Source organism: Hipposideros armiger, unplaced genomic scaffold (genome assembly GCF_001890085.2).
Source record: "Hipposideros armiger isolate ML-2016 unplaced genomic scaffold, ASM189008v1 scaffold_7, whole genome shotgun sequence".
Taxonomy (NCBI): Eukaryota; Metazoa; Chordata; class Mammalia; order Chiroptera; family Hipposideridae; genus Hipposideros; species Hipposideros armiger.
In genome coordinates, this window is record NW_017731357.1 from 8351777 (window position 1) to 8366767 (window position 14991).

At 40.2% G+C, this 14991-nt stretch overlaps 1 protein-coding gene across 2 annotated transcripts in view; it reads left to right on the plus strand.

Annotated features, from left to right (window-relative positions):
- SRPX (sushi repeat containing protein X-linked) overlaps positions 1-14991 on the plus strand; it is a 186926-nt gene that overhangs the window by 38909 nt on the left and 133026 nt on the right. For both annotated transcript variants that reach the window (XM_019650206.1, XM_019650213.1), the window contains 2 exons: positions 716-813; positions 1143-1208. In XM_019650206.1, coding sequence (XP_019505751.1) covers positions 716-813; positions 1143-1208 — 164 coding nt within the window. The remainder of the gene's footprint in view (positions 1-715; positions 814-1142; positions 1209-14991) is intronic.

Genomic DNA, 14991 nt, shown 5'->3' on the forward strand with positions numbered 1-14991 from the left:
GTTCCCCTTCCCCCAATTCCCCAGCACTGTTCCCTTCCCCCCAATACCCCAATAAAAAAAATCTTTAAAAAAAAAAAAAAGAATTAATAGTTGGGCCAGCCAAGTGGCTCAGCTGGTTAAGAGCTCGCTTGGGAGCACCAGGTCTGAGCAGCAGGCCTGCGGTTCAGATCCCACATTGAGGGCCAATGATGCTCACCCTCTACAGCTAAGGTGATGAACAACAGCTCGACCTGGCGCTGGGCTGCTGTGAGTCACCGGTGACGGCGTAGGCTTCAGCAGGGCTGCAGTGGGCTGCCGTGAGCTACGTGAGTGGCCGGCAGCCGGTGTGAGCTGCCGGGAGCCACTGTGAGCGGCCGACCAATGACCGGCGACCGATTGGGCCAGTGAAACAACATCCTCCACAACTAGACTGAAGAACAAAAACGACAGCAACTTGTCTGTTCCCCAGCGCTGTTCCCGTCCCCCAATTCCCCAATAAAAATCTTTAAAAAAAAAGAATTTATTATCTCATCAGATCAAAATCTTCAAACTTTCAAAAAGATGTTTTAAAACTTGTTATTACTGTGAATGAATTTTGTTCAAGTTCATTAACATGAGGTTAAAGGACCTTCAGTAAAATTACATCTGCACTTTATATTACAGAATAATTTGTTTATTGTCCAGCTGTCTTTTTTTTTTGAAATCTGGTTTTCTCTTTTCCCTTTTAATCTGTCAGATTACTTTGAAGATACAATGACTGAATGGAAAGAGGCAGGTAGTTCTTCAACAGAGGATTCAGAAAGCCTCGGAGAAACTACTGATGTCTTAAATATGGTAATTATTTTCTTATTTATGTATCTAGATATAAGTTTGACTTTTATTTTATTATGTATTTGTGTGTGTATGTGTATCTGTCTACTTCCTATTCTGTTATATGCATAAAAAGCTTCGTTTTGGTTTCATTTTATTTTAAAATAAACTTTATTAAGGTATAGGTTACATAGAATAAAATTTATTTCAATTCTCACATCATAAGTATGCAATTGAAAGTTGATTATAACTATCTGAACTGTTTTATATTATTTATATATATAAGAATGTATAAGTATATAATCATGTATAGTCTATTATTTTTAGAACATATACCTTTTTGTTTATTTCAGACACACATGATGAGATTAAATTCCAATGAGAAGTCTTCAAAATTATCACCAATTCAAAAACAAAAGGTATAATATAGAGTTATTTTTATTATGGTGGGTAAGAACCATTTAATTTTTTTTTCTTGAAAGGTTTCTGGAAAGAACACAAGAAAGGCAAGCATTCAGTTACTTTAGAATTTTAAAGAGGGATGCAATGTAGATAGCCTCAATTTTGGCTTCTTGGTATATATTTTCTGTGATGCAACAAGAGTGACAATTTCATTGCTGAAATTTGCTCTTTGGAGTCACTAACAAGTCATGATACCCATACTTGCTTGCCACCAAGGCGAAAGATTACTATTGCAGTTCTTAATCATTACAAGAGGCTACTGTTTATCAGAGTGGCTCTTGGGACTTGAATCGAGTATGACTTTAGGTGAGTTACTGTGCTCACCTTACAGGATGATATTAACATCTTTTCTAGCTCTAAAATGTTGTGGTTTTGGTGAAAATATTTGACAATTGCTTTTCTAATGTTTGGAATAGGCTTTCATTTATCAAGGAATTGATAGCATAAAAACAATATTAAAGGGCCAGCCGAGTGGCGCGATGGTTAAGAACTGGCTTAGGACGCCAGAGGGCCCCGGTTCGGATCCCACATATGAGGGCCAGTGACACTGCCCTCCATAGCTAAGATGCTGAACAACAGCTCAGCCTGGAGCTGGGCTGCTGTGAGTTGCCGGCGATGGCGTAGGCTGCAGCCCCTTGGTAGTGGGTTGCCATGGGCTACCGTATGTAGCCAGCAGCCAGCGTGAGCGGCCAGCAGCCGCAGTGAGCGGCCGTCCAGAAGCCGGCGACTGATGTGCCTTGCCCGGGAAGAGCACAATGATGGTGCCAACTTGGGCCAGTGAAGCAACGTCCTCCACAACTAGACTGAAGAACAAAACGACAGCAACTTGTCTGTTCCCCTTCCCCCAATTCCCCAGCACTGTTCCCATCCCCCCAATTCCCCAATAAAAATCTTTAAAAAAAAAACAATATTAAACATTTGGAAATTAGTCAAACTGTGCATGGGTGATAAAAACAGACTTTCAATGAATAACAAATGAATAGCAAGAGGAAGGAATGGTCTTGTTTTCACAGCCCTGAAAAGATAAACGCCTACCCTAAAACCCTTTGCTTTTCCTGGCTTTAAGGACCAGTTGGGTGAAAGGATGAGAGATTTGGGGATTAGAAGACTAAATTGGAGAAATGTAAATTGAAGGAAGAAGGCTATAGAAAATGTTGAATTTATATTTCTAGTGCCTTTGTCACATTGCTAAGCTAAAAATCCTTATGAAATCAAAGTGACTGAAATACAAGAGAATCTTTCCAAATTATAAAAAGTGTTGTGCCAATTCTCATTAATCTTATCTATATTTTACTGAGAGGCATAGTGAATAACAGCATTTTTTTAAAATATTTTTATTGGGGAATTGGGGGATGGGAACAGACAAGTTGCTGTCGTTTTGTTCTTCAGTCTAGTTGTGGAGGACGTTGCTTCACTGGCCCAAGTTGGCACCATCATTGCGCTCTTCTTGGACGAGGCAGATCAGTCACCGGCTTCTAGACGGCCGCTCACAGCGGCTTGAGGGCCGCTCACGCTGGCTGCTGGCTACACACGGTAGTCCATGGCAACCCAGTGCAGCAGGGGCTGCAGCCCACGCCTTTGCCGGCGACTCACGACAGCCCAGCTCCAGGTCAAGCTGTTGTTCAGCATCTTAGCTGTAGAGGGCAGTGTCACTGGCCCTCATATGTGGGATCCGAACCGGGGCCCTCTGGCGTCCCAAGCCAGCTCTTAACCAACTGAGCCACTCGGCCAGCCCAGCGTATTTTATTTATTTATTTTTTTTGATATGGGAGAGCTGTTCTCCTAACACGGTTGTGGAAGCTCAGTAATGTCGACTGACTTATTGACTGACTATACTTCCAAGCAGACAGCTTTCCTGTATCTTTCCTTCCATTTGTCTTAGACTCTGGTCTCTGCCTCTTCTGTGCTGTTTTATTGTGCTAGGGAGATAAAGGGACTTACTTTTGGAAATTGTTTCTGGCACCTGGGCTTCTGTCTCTCTTAGGGCTCCTGAAAGAATTGTGACCTTTTTAAAGAATAGGACCTAGAACAAATAGGAAAGGAAAGCACTTCCTTTTAAATTCATATATATTTTATACTTCACGTATTTCTTTTAAGTAGAGGCCCTACCAGGCCTACTTTGGTGAATTAAAGACTTATTATAGTATTTCTATATATGAAATTTTTAACTTGTGTTTTATAAATAATTTTTTTAAAGATTTTCTTTTATTGGGGAATTGAGGGAGGGGAACAGACAAGTTGCTGTCCTCTTGTTCTTCAGTCTAGTTGTGGAGGACATCGCTTCACTGGCCCACTTTGGCATTATGATTGCGCTCTTCCCAGGTGAGGCTGTCGCTCGCTGGCCATTGGAGGGCCGCACACAGTGGCTCTTGGCAGCTCATGAAAGCTCATGCCTGCTGCCAGCCAGCCCCACTGCAGCCTACGCCGTCGTCGGCGACTCACGGCAGCCCAGCTCCAGGTCGAGCTGTTGTTCACCATCTTAGCTGTAGAGGGCAGTGTCACTGGCCCTAGTGTGGGATCCGAATCATGACCCTGCTGCTCAGAGCTGGCGTCCCAAGCCAACTCTTAACCAATGCACCACTCGGCCAGCCCTTAAATACTTTGTTTAAGCAGCAGAACTTACCTCTTCCTGGGCCTAGCACTCATCACAATTTTTGAAACTTGGTTTAGTGAGGTTTTACTGCCCAGAGACCCAAATTCATCAAATATTTCAATCCATTAGCTTGTAGAATTTAGGTCAGTAATTTGTTCTTTGCTTTATTTTGTCCAGAAGGAAATTAATTTCAAATTCTTAATGTGTCATTCAGATGTCAATGTGTAATTTCATAGATTTTAAAAAATCTTACATTTTACTTTAAGTATTTTCATGATAGTGGTTTTTTCATGTATGCAAATAATTATAATTAAATAATATAACAGATATGATGGTCAAAAATTTGAAAACCCAAGATTTTGTTTTGAAAAGAGAAATATATTCATTATTATTTAGTACATAAAGATTTCATTTGCAGTTTTTAGTTCAGTTATTTTCTTCTAGAAGTAAGCTATTGATTATTTTGATTTTTAAATTTTTCACATTTTCATTTATTTAAATTTTGTAAATTTGATGGAATCAAAAGACCAATCAAAATTTGACAATTGAAATGAAAGGACAGGTTGAAAAAAATTAAACTGAACTACACTGCATGTAAGAGAAGTATACATTTTAAACAGTATTTTGCAAAATCAGTCTGGAAATATATTATATTTAAGAATTGATTCAAATTAAGAAATGGGTCAGAGAAGAAATATTGATGCTACTGTGAGTAATGGCAAAATTATGGCAGGTAGTAAGAATATGAAAGTTAAACACAGACATACATTAGTTACTGAATCAAAAGTAGGTGTACCATAGACTTAGAGAGTGGCATAAATTATCCCCAAAGAAAAGAAAATTGGAGCAAAATGTCTAGTAAAACTGGATGTGTTTGTTCGCCTAGTGAAACTGATAATGCAATATCTTGGCAGTTTTTATAGTAGGTAAGTTACCTTTGTCAACTAATAGTAGTATGATGATTACTTCAACAAATTTACAGACACAAGAAACAGTTGAGAAACTGAAGCAGCATACAGCTCAGACTGAAAGTGATGATAGCAGTGAATATGCACGTGAAGAGATGTCCAAACAATTGAAACACGGGACAGTGTATAAACAATATTTGGCTAAAGGAACATACATGATACCAATATCGATGTGTGTGAAGGCGTTCTCAGATAATGAGGATGTAGGTGATGACTCAAGCCAGCCTGGGCCTGAGGCCAACACCGATGTGGAGGGCTTGCAAAACCAGATATTTAGTAGAAATGAGCATGATATTTATCCACTTGATGATAATGTAATAGAAAAGGAAAGTGATGAAAGATGCAGTCAGAAGGATTCAGAAGGAGAAGAAATAGTCTCTGACAAGGAAACTAAGCAGGCAGGCCTGAAGGCTATAAGAAAACGTGAAGCGACTATGGTAAATATTGATATACCCTTTGAGGACTTACCAAATAAGGACATGAATAGTGAGGATACTGAAAAAAATTATGATTTTGTTAAGGAAAGGAACAAGGACGATGGGATCTTTGACAGTGAAAGAAAATCTATTCAGGAGCCAGACAGTGACTTGGAAGTTGAAAATCTAAGTCATCAGGGTACAATTGATAGCTTAGAGCCGCCTGAGTCAGTAGACTTTAGTAGTGGAGAAAAAAATGATGATGAGGTGGAAACTGACCAAAACTTATGGTATAACTTATGGTATAACTCAAAATTTATTGAAGAAGAACATGAGGAAGAGACTGAACATAAAATATTCAAGTCCGAGGCAAAATATGTTAGGGGTGACTGCTTGTCAGACGTCCCAGAGGAAGAGGAAGAAGCAGTGAATTCAGAAAGAAGTGGAGTACAGGAACAAAAGATAGAGAAAAATGTGGAGATGCCTGGAGGAAAGGAGAAGGAGGAAGCAGAGATCCTGTCAGATGACCTTACAGACAGAGCAGAGGTGAGTGAAGGCAATGGAAAGTTAGGGGGAGAAGTGGAAGATGTGCCTGAAGCTGGAGATGAGGGACTCTGGAAGGAGGGTAATTCAGGAGTGGAACAGAGGCAAAATGAGGAGAGAGAACAGGAGAGCCAGGGTAAGGGAGAGAAAGACTTAGAAGAAGAAAAGAAACAGGAGCGAAAGGAGAGGGAACAAAGCCACGAGGAAGAAAGAAACAAAGGGATGGAGAAAGGGGAAGGGGAGGAGCAAGGAGAGGGGGAAGGAGAGGAAGAAGAGGAGGGAGACAGAGAAGAGGAAGAAGAGGAGGAGGAAGAAGGAGAAGAGGAGGGAGAAGGGGAAGAGGAGGGAGAGAGGGATGAAGAGGGGGAGGGAGAAGGGGAGGAAGAAGAGGGGGAGGAAGGGGAAGAAGAGGAAGGAGAGGAGGAATACGGGGAGGGAGATGGGGAAGTGGAGAGAGAAAGAGAGGAGGAAGAGGAGGGGGAAGAAGAGGAAGGAGAGGAGGAATACGGGGAGGGAGATGGGGAAGCAGAGAGAGAAAGAGAGGAGGAAGAGGAGGGGGAAGAAGAGGAAGGGGAAGTCGAGGGAGAAGGGGAGGATGAAGAGGGAGAAGGGGAGGAAAGGGAAAGGAAAGAGGGGGAAGTGGAGGAGAGGGAAGAGGAAGAAACTGACAATGAGGAAGAGGAGGGGAAATGCCAAGGGACAGGCAAAGAAGAGAGTGTAAGCCTGGGAAGACAGCGTGAAGGCAAAGAGTCCAGAAAAGTGAGTATAATTAAAGGGTCTGTGATAGATGACAGAGATAAAACATATCCAAAAAAGTTTATTACTAACACAGAGGGAAAGGGGAAAGAGCATCAAGTACAGAGGTTTAGAACACCGGTACAGTCAAAACAACTTTTAGAAAACAGGCCACCAGGTTCTAAAAAATTCTGGAATGATGTATTACCACATTATTTGGAACTGAAGTAACAGACTTAAAATTTGACCTGATTATGTCCAGCCAAAAAACAATTTGATCGCCTTACACATAACAGGCACACAATACATTTTATTAAATTGATTTTATGTCATGGTTACTTTACCTGTAGTACAATAATGACTGATAAAGACAACACAAGGCACTAGTAAATTTTGGCTCCTCTTAAACTAATACCTTGGTGTATTTTCACCCAAAATTGTTAACCTATAACTAGAAAATATCAAAAGGTCATAGCAGATAATTATATATTCCTCATTAAAGACAGATTTAGGAAATAGGAGTGCACTATAAGAGTACTTTGTCTGTGGATACAAAAATGGCATAGATCCTTAAGGGCTATAAAGATACCTGATTTCTTATAAATATGTTAGCACAGTTATTTTCAATCTGATGACCGTTTACCTACTATGTAGAATAATTTTATAAGAGCAGATAGTATTCTAAAGCTAACATGAGGAATTCACATTTTAAAGAAACAGTGATGTCTTTTCTATTTACATTTTATGCATCCTTTTGCAACAACCGACCACGTGACAGTTGGATTCAGAGCTCAGATCTTAATAATGTAGTCTCTTTTAGTTACTGTCTAGGCAAATGACAGTATGTCTAATGAAATGGAGATTAACTTAAACATATAATTTGGAAGTACTGTAAATCTTTAAGTATTTATAGGCCAGGCAAAGCTACTCATTAGGCCTCAGTGTCCTCATCTGTAAAGTGGAGTAGGTTAGATGATAAGATAGCTATGCTTCTAACTCTTAAATTCTTTCATTCTATTAGGCTGATGATTTACTCTATCATGTTTGTTATTTGCATAAGAAACAATTTTAAAAAGACAATTACACTTTAAAATTAATCTAGTTTTCTGTAAAATATTGTTTTTTACTCTTAAGAATTTATGACAGCTTTAATGTCTCTTGTCTTCCTTCTGTAATTCTGTATTTCTAAACTCCTATGATTTCCATGCTTTAAGTGTACTGTCAGAACCTTCATTCCCAGGATATATTATGTACTCTCAATGTATTCTTCGTTGACTATTCTGTAATTCTGTTTGTTGCTTGTCAGAATGTTTCAAGTGAAATAAAAATTAAATGTATACAGTCAGCAGTTGTTTGTGAAAAGAGTAACTGATCTTAGATATTTAATTTTAGAGGCTAGATTTCCACTAATTTCAGTCTACCCCTAACATTTTCAATGTAGTTAAGGCAGCTAATTTGTTTGAGTGTTCTTTATTCATAGTTCCCTTTTCGACTGATTTCCTTCCCCAGTTTTTCCTTAGATATGAGGGATTTCTTGTACTTTCTTTTATCAAGGAGGATTTTGATGGTAAACTTCCTGTGAATTTTGTGTAGTTGAATTCTTTGCACATTTGATTCTCCTTGAGTGAGAAAGGCTATGAGGAGAAAGACGAGAATATGAAATGAAGAAATTCTTAGAAGCAACTGTAAATTTTGTCTTAGCTACAAGGATCTCTGGTAGTTTCCCCTAACTAACCAAAAATGTTGATTTGGCATCACAGGGTTCTACCAAATTCTCCCACATTCTCCCACATCCATTAAGTGTTAGTAGAATAGAATTAATATTTTTATAAAGATGTATGTGCTGTGTCATTAATTCAAGTGAAAAGCATGGTTATTTAAAAGGTAGACTTAAGATGGATGACAGAAGTGGAGTTCATAAAGGACAAACCTCCAGGGAGATAAGAAACTCTTAAACTCAAGTTATTCATCTTCCACTGAGGCGATAATCAGCCAGCAATACTGAAATGATGTTCATAAAATGTGTCCGCTTCGGTATTTGAACTGGTCTAGATAACCATTTTTTTAAAACAGCATTTCTTACCCATTTCTTCACATTTCCCTGGCCAAAAAAACTTTGTGCACTTTTAGAAGCAGTAGCTCATGCAGGCATAGTGCTCTGGTCAAAAGAACACTGGCTTACACCTGAATTAATACTTGGTTAAATAGACGGGAATAACTGGTTCCTTCTTCATCACCCCATCTGCTGGTTGATGAGGCTTCCACTGTAGTTTATCAGTGATGATTTCTGAGGCAAGTGTGAGTCGTGTACATAGAATCTATTGAGTTACAGTTTCAAATGAGGACTCTGGCAGGACAGTCCTTAAAGGTAAGCTACAAAGGAGTCCCACAGAAGGCTCTGCTGCTGCTGAACAGCAGCCCTTGAGGTGAGTGCAATTGAAACGTTTGTTATTATTTCACTGTAGAGATAAAACTTGCTGTACACTTATATACAATATAAAATGCTACCATGGAGGAAGGAATTGCAGCTAATTCCTTCCTCCATTCTTTCCATTGTGAAAATTAACACGTTGTGGACCTGTGATGCAGATTTGCATCTATATATTTAAATGCCCCATCCTAGGGCCGGCCGAGTGGCTCAGCTGATTAAGAGACCACTCAAGAGTTTGAGCTCTGAGCAACAGCCGTTCGATGCCCAGCCCGAGCTGAGCAGCCGCTGAGCTGCCAACAGGTGGCAGGATGGCTCAGCTTAAAATAAATAAATTAAAAATAAAAATAATAAAATAAATGCCCCATCCTCAATGAGCTAAATGTGGTATTACGTGCCAAGTACCTGGCACATAACTTAATATTTGGTACATATTATTTATTCAACAAATATTTATATACCAAGTGCTAAAAAGACAACAGAAGCTTCCCCAAACCAGGTGGACCTGAAGAAGTGAGGGCTGCTTGCAGTCAGCCTCCTGCAGCCCTCTTCCCTCTCAGGGATGTTAGGGAGGCATAGGCTTCTTGAAAGAACAGGTAAAGGGACTTCCTGTGACTCTGCCTTAACTGTTGCTTTACAATGCCCTTTTGTTTCCTGATACCCCCATGTACTCAGCCAGGACTGCACAAAGATAAAAACATGATCTGAAAACAGATGGATGACTTTCCTTTATTAAATCCCTTCATTAATAATAAGAAGAGGTTTTGTGCCGTGGGTGTGCAGAGAGGAAGATATGGCTTCTGATCTCAAGGAACTCTTGGCTATTTCTATAGGCTAACCAGAAAATTTATGCATACGATAGAGTACTTCAGGAGTGGCACTTCAGCTGCCACAGAGAAAGGCTAAGAAAGGACTTCCAAGGAGCAGTGATGAAAGGTGAACTGAGTCATGGAAAGTAAAAGCTAAGCAGGCAAAGGGGGTATGGAGGTCAAGACTTTTCAGACTGATGGGAGCCATGAGCGTGTCGTTGTCAGCATGTCCTAGAGCATTTTTGGTCCTGGATAGAAGGGCAGAGGGCCTTATGTGTTGTAAAAGATGTTAAACAACAAGAGTTATATGATCCCAGTTGGGTTTTTGTAACATCATTCTGGCAGCCATATGGAGGGTGGATTGGAAGGGAACAGAACCGAAGCAGGGATGCCAGTTAGGAGGCATTTATAGTAGACCAGGATGAGATTGCAGGGCGCTGGACTGGGACAGTGGGGATGGAGAATTTGGTACATATATTATTGAGGGGATTTAGGGACAGACTTGGAGGGCTTAGTCAAGAGATGTAGCTTGGAAGGGAGTGAAAAGGCCAAGCTTTTCTTGTTTCTGGCTTGTTTTTGGAGAACTGGTTGGAAAGAGTGCCATTTTCTAAGGCAGAGAAGAAAAGAGTAGGGGCCAGTTCAGGAGACTTCTTGGGGCTTGTTGATCCAGGAGATGTTCAGCAGTCAGATACATGCCTGGGTCTGGAGCTCAGGGGAGACTGCTGAGTATCACCAACACAGATATGTAGATGACACTGTCGAGTTGGATGAGAGGCACCAGTCGTAGGGTGGAAAGAGAACTGAAGACAAAATTCAGGGCAACATCAGTAAGTAAGGGGAGGTTGAGAAAGGGAAGTCTGAGAAGGAGGTGGGGTAGGAACACTTTCTAAGAAAGAGGTGCTTGCTGCCCAAGCCAAAGAGTAGTAGAGGGCTCCAGAGAGGGCCTGCGAGAGGCCCAGGAGAGGGCCGGGCAGAGCCCACATTGCCAGCAGAGTGAGCGCCAGCAAGTCTGCTTTGCAGAGAAATGGAATCACACTGGACTTTGAAAAATAAATATCAGACAAAGAGTGCTACTGGCATATTTCCCAATTTAGGAATGGAGGTGTATTCCAGGGACTTTGGTGCTCTGGGAAAAGAAAATCCTAAATGTTTAGTTGCTGTTACTATTAATATAAACAATGGTATATAAGAATAGGACGTTATTGAAGTGAGCTGTCAACAAGAAGGAGTCTGCAATGCTTTGGATATCATTGGGGTTGGAGGGACTCTGAGAGCAGCCATTATGATCTTCAGTTTATTCGAGCAGAACTGGGAAAGAGCAAGGGCACTGGAGTCTAGTAGGCAGGCATGAGTGCAAATCTCAGCCTTTCACTGACTAGCTATTGTGGACACTTGGAAACATTTTTTCTTTTTTAAACCTTTCCGAGCCTTATTTCTGTCTTTTAGTAAAGGGGGTCGGGGGTCTTTTGATAATTAGTTAACACATGAAACTTTCTGGAGGTACTCAGCAAGTGGTGACCTGTACCACTCTAATAATCCTCTGTAACCCCATCAAGTCAGGTGCAGTGCTACCCTCCTGAATCTCACAAGCTTAGCTCTATGAACCTCACTTTTGTTTAACTATAACATAGCAACTGCCCCAAAATTGGTTTATGGAAATAGATCTGTGGGAGTACAATAGTGATAACCCATAAATATGGGGTAGAATGAAATTCTGTTACACACCATACACTGGTCAAACACTGCCCCTCCACATGATGAAAGTATGATGAAAGACTGATTGCACTCCAATGGTTAGCCTAAAATTTGGATGTTAGTCACGGGGACCATAGATTTATCTCTGTCCTAATATTGTTTATCAAAATAGTTTAAAAAAATAATTCGCACATAAAGTGTAATCATGTATCATGCATTTGCTTAAGCTAGAGAGGAAAATAATTTTTCTGAGAAAAAGGAGGGGGGGATTAAAAAAGAGTAAAAGTGAAAATGAAAAAACTATACCAGCAAGATGTTCTGTACCCTGAGCACTATGTTCATTTTTGCAGGCCTGCTCATCAGAGGCAAACTTTAGTGTATATGGTGGGGAAAATACAGGCTTAGGAATGAAGTAAGAGGTTGGTACATAGAAAAAAGGAAAAGTTTAGAGATTATAAAGTAGTGTCATTGGAATTAACCATTAGGAAGTTGCAACTGGCAGTCCATGGGTGCAATCTGGCCTGCAGATTTATTTTTGTTTGGTATACATAGTGATTTTTTAAACATGTGAATCCGTTGCCAACACAGAAATATCAGGAGATTTTACATAGAAAAAATGTTTTGTGGACTTCTCTTGGAAAACGTGAGGGCCTGGGAGCATCGTCCCCTGCGGCGGGCCGCACCGGCCTGCAGCCCAGCCCAGGCCGTTCCTCCGCTTCCCTGCTGTGCCCCCGACTGCTCCTGACAGGCGTGCCTCCCTCCTCCCTCACTTGCTCTGGCTGTCGGGCTCCTGGAAGAAAATAAAGGGATGTGTACAAGAGGGTAGAATAAATAAGTGAACATTTTAAATGAGCTAGTGATAAAACCTGGGGCATTACGATCAAATGTGTCCACGCTTCTTGGTTTTTGACAGTCCTCAGAGTGCACTAGGGATCTGCAGATAGCCACAGTGAAACCATTGACAACTCAGTTGAAAAGGTATTGACAACCATTGAAAAGTTCCTTTTTATGGAGGGGGCCTTCACAGAACACTTATATGTAAATACAAATACTGTTTGCTCATGATGTTTTCTCTGTTAATAATCTTTTTAATCTCAATATAAACCTTCCAAGGTAGGTGTTGCTAATGTCGTTTTCCCATTTTACATATAGACTGTAAAGTACATTAATTAGGTGCCTCTCTCAGACCGTGAGTCATGGAAACAGGCTTGGAAAGCAGCTCTGTGGTCTTTGTACCTAATGCCCTTCCCACTCTCTACTCCCGCCTCAGTGATTTCTAGTGTAATTAAACATGAACTTACGTGTTAACACTTGTCCTAAAGAAACCTTGAAATTGAGACGTAAAAATGTACACTTTCCCACCTGATATGGCTTAGATATAAAGGTCCATGGTCTATTAGCCTATTTGCAAAATGTTTTCTACCCTATATGACGTCGAGGCATGTCATAAATCCAGACTTGTAGCATAAAATTTTACGCTTTATAGTCCTTTTTTAAAACTTTAAAAAAACTCTTTTGAAGTTAATATACACACAGAAAAGTATCTCATGCGTGTATAGCTCAATGTATAGTCCACAAACTGTACACTCCCATGTAGTTAATATCCAGATTAAGGAAAAGCAGTGTCAGCTTCCTAGAAGCTCCCCTTCAACCCCCTTCCAGCCACTTCCCATCCTCCATTCCCAGGGTGACCTCTAGGCTGACTTCTGATAGCAATCTCTAGTTTTTAAAGCATGCAATGTGATCAAATTCTTAAGGAAACTGAAACCTCATAAGGAACATTTGGTTTCTTGGTATTTCCCCTAAGCAATGTAAAAAGCAGTGCCCTGGGCCAGACCAAAGACTGCAGCTCCCAGTGCTGTCTGACCAATGAAACAAGGGCCCTTTTGTGGTACCCAGGCCATTTCACTTTTTTACTGTGGTCTTAAGAGAAGATGTGTGTCCACTGACCACTCCAGACTACCTTTTTACAGCTTACATGGTTCTGGTAACAAGAATGTATTTAAACTTTATCTTTTCTTTTATAAAATGACAGTATTCTGCCAATCTCTCCTAAATTGTTTCGGTTTGAAGGTAAGTGCTGTATGTGAGTTAAAGTAGTTGTCCAGATGTGTGTAGATTAATTTAAATGTACTTAATAGGTACGAAGTGCTATGACTGAAGGTGTGATTTGTAGTGAAAATGTCATTTTCTAAGAGCTTTCTCAAATTTAGAAAATGATATAGTTCTAACAGTTCTTCATTGTTGCAGATTTTCATAAAGTTAATGAGTAAAATTGTAGTTAATTATAAAAGAGATGAGTGTTTTGCTTATTTCTAAAATAAGAAAATTCCATGTTTCTTTTTATAATATCATGGTATCCTGTGTTTACATTAATATGTTAGTTAACTAGCACAATTGGAATTGACCCAGGTGCTAGAGTAGCCAAACTCCCCAAGTAATGAGGACTTTGCTGGAACACAGCTCACTGCCCTTCCATTTGGGAGACAGAAGGGCAGAGTCTGAAATTCTCTGTGTCATGAACAGTGTTATTTCTAGTTGGCCGTCATTTATGTACATTTATGAATACATCTATTTTGCATCCAAAAGTCTTAAATCTAGTAATCTTGCTTTCCACTCCCTTCCAGAGTCAAGCTGTGTCTGTTCATTTGAACTATCCATAATGTGTACCTGACTAAGCCTAATAAATAAGTCACTTAAAGGGAAAATCATGCAGAAATAAAGAAAGCCTTAGAAGTTCTTGTAGCTACCTTGTAGTTAACCCTACCCATCCTAAGCGTGTCTGGCCTGGTACCCTGTTCTCCTCTCCTGCGTTCCCCTCTAGCGTGCACTCCTCCTGACCTGTGATCAACCTAAGTCAAGCCCTCCCAGGGTAACTTCTGAAAGTCTTTTTTAAATCTCAAGGCTTCACTTCTGAATTGTTTGTCCTCAGTGGGAATGCTATTAGGCCACACGGTTAGTGCTACTGGCCCTAGGATGCCACTTAGATCTGTGACTAAGGTGTGAAATATAAACATATCCTCTCCTAGCCTGAGCTCTTGTATTTTTATTTTTTGCCAGAAGAAAGGTGAGTTAATTATTAGAGGCGTTGTTTTCAATCCACCACTAAAGTGTCTGTTGGGTGGTCAGGCTTATCCTTAACCAAAGAGCCACTTAAGAATTTGACCATGAGAAGGCAGTTAGTGTTGAAGGGACATAAAGGATGCATTTGGTCTGAGACAAATAGGGCCAAGGTGAACTTTGGGAAACCGTTCTTCAAGGGAGCAAATGGCACTGATTACTTGCTGCCTCACATATTAGGGGTCATTTTACCTTCAGTGACACACATAAATGAAGAGCATAGGACAAAATCCAATGAGTCTACTCTCCTAATAACAAAAAATAAGCAGTATTCCACCCCAAATATCAAACTGCAAATAAAAAAAATCTCAATATAGAATAAAGGATAAAACTAATGTTTCCTGCCTATACTTTTTTTTTTTTTTTTAATTTCTAGAGGCACCACTGGGAGGCTTGATTAATCTTTCTTTTTTTTTTTTTTTTTTTTTTTTTT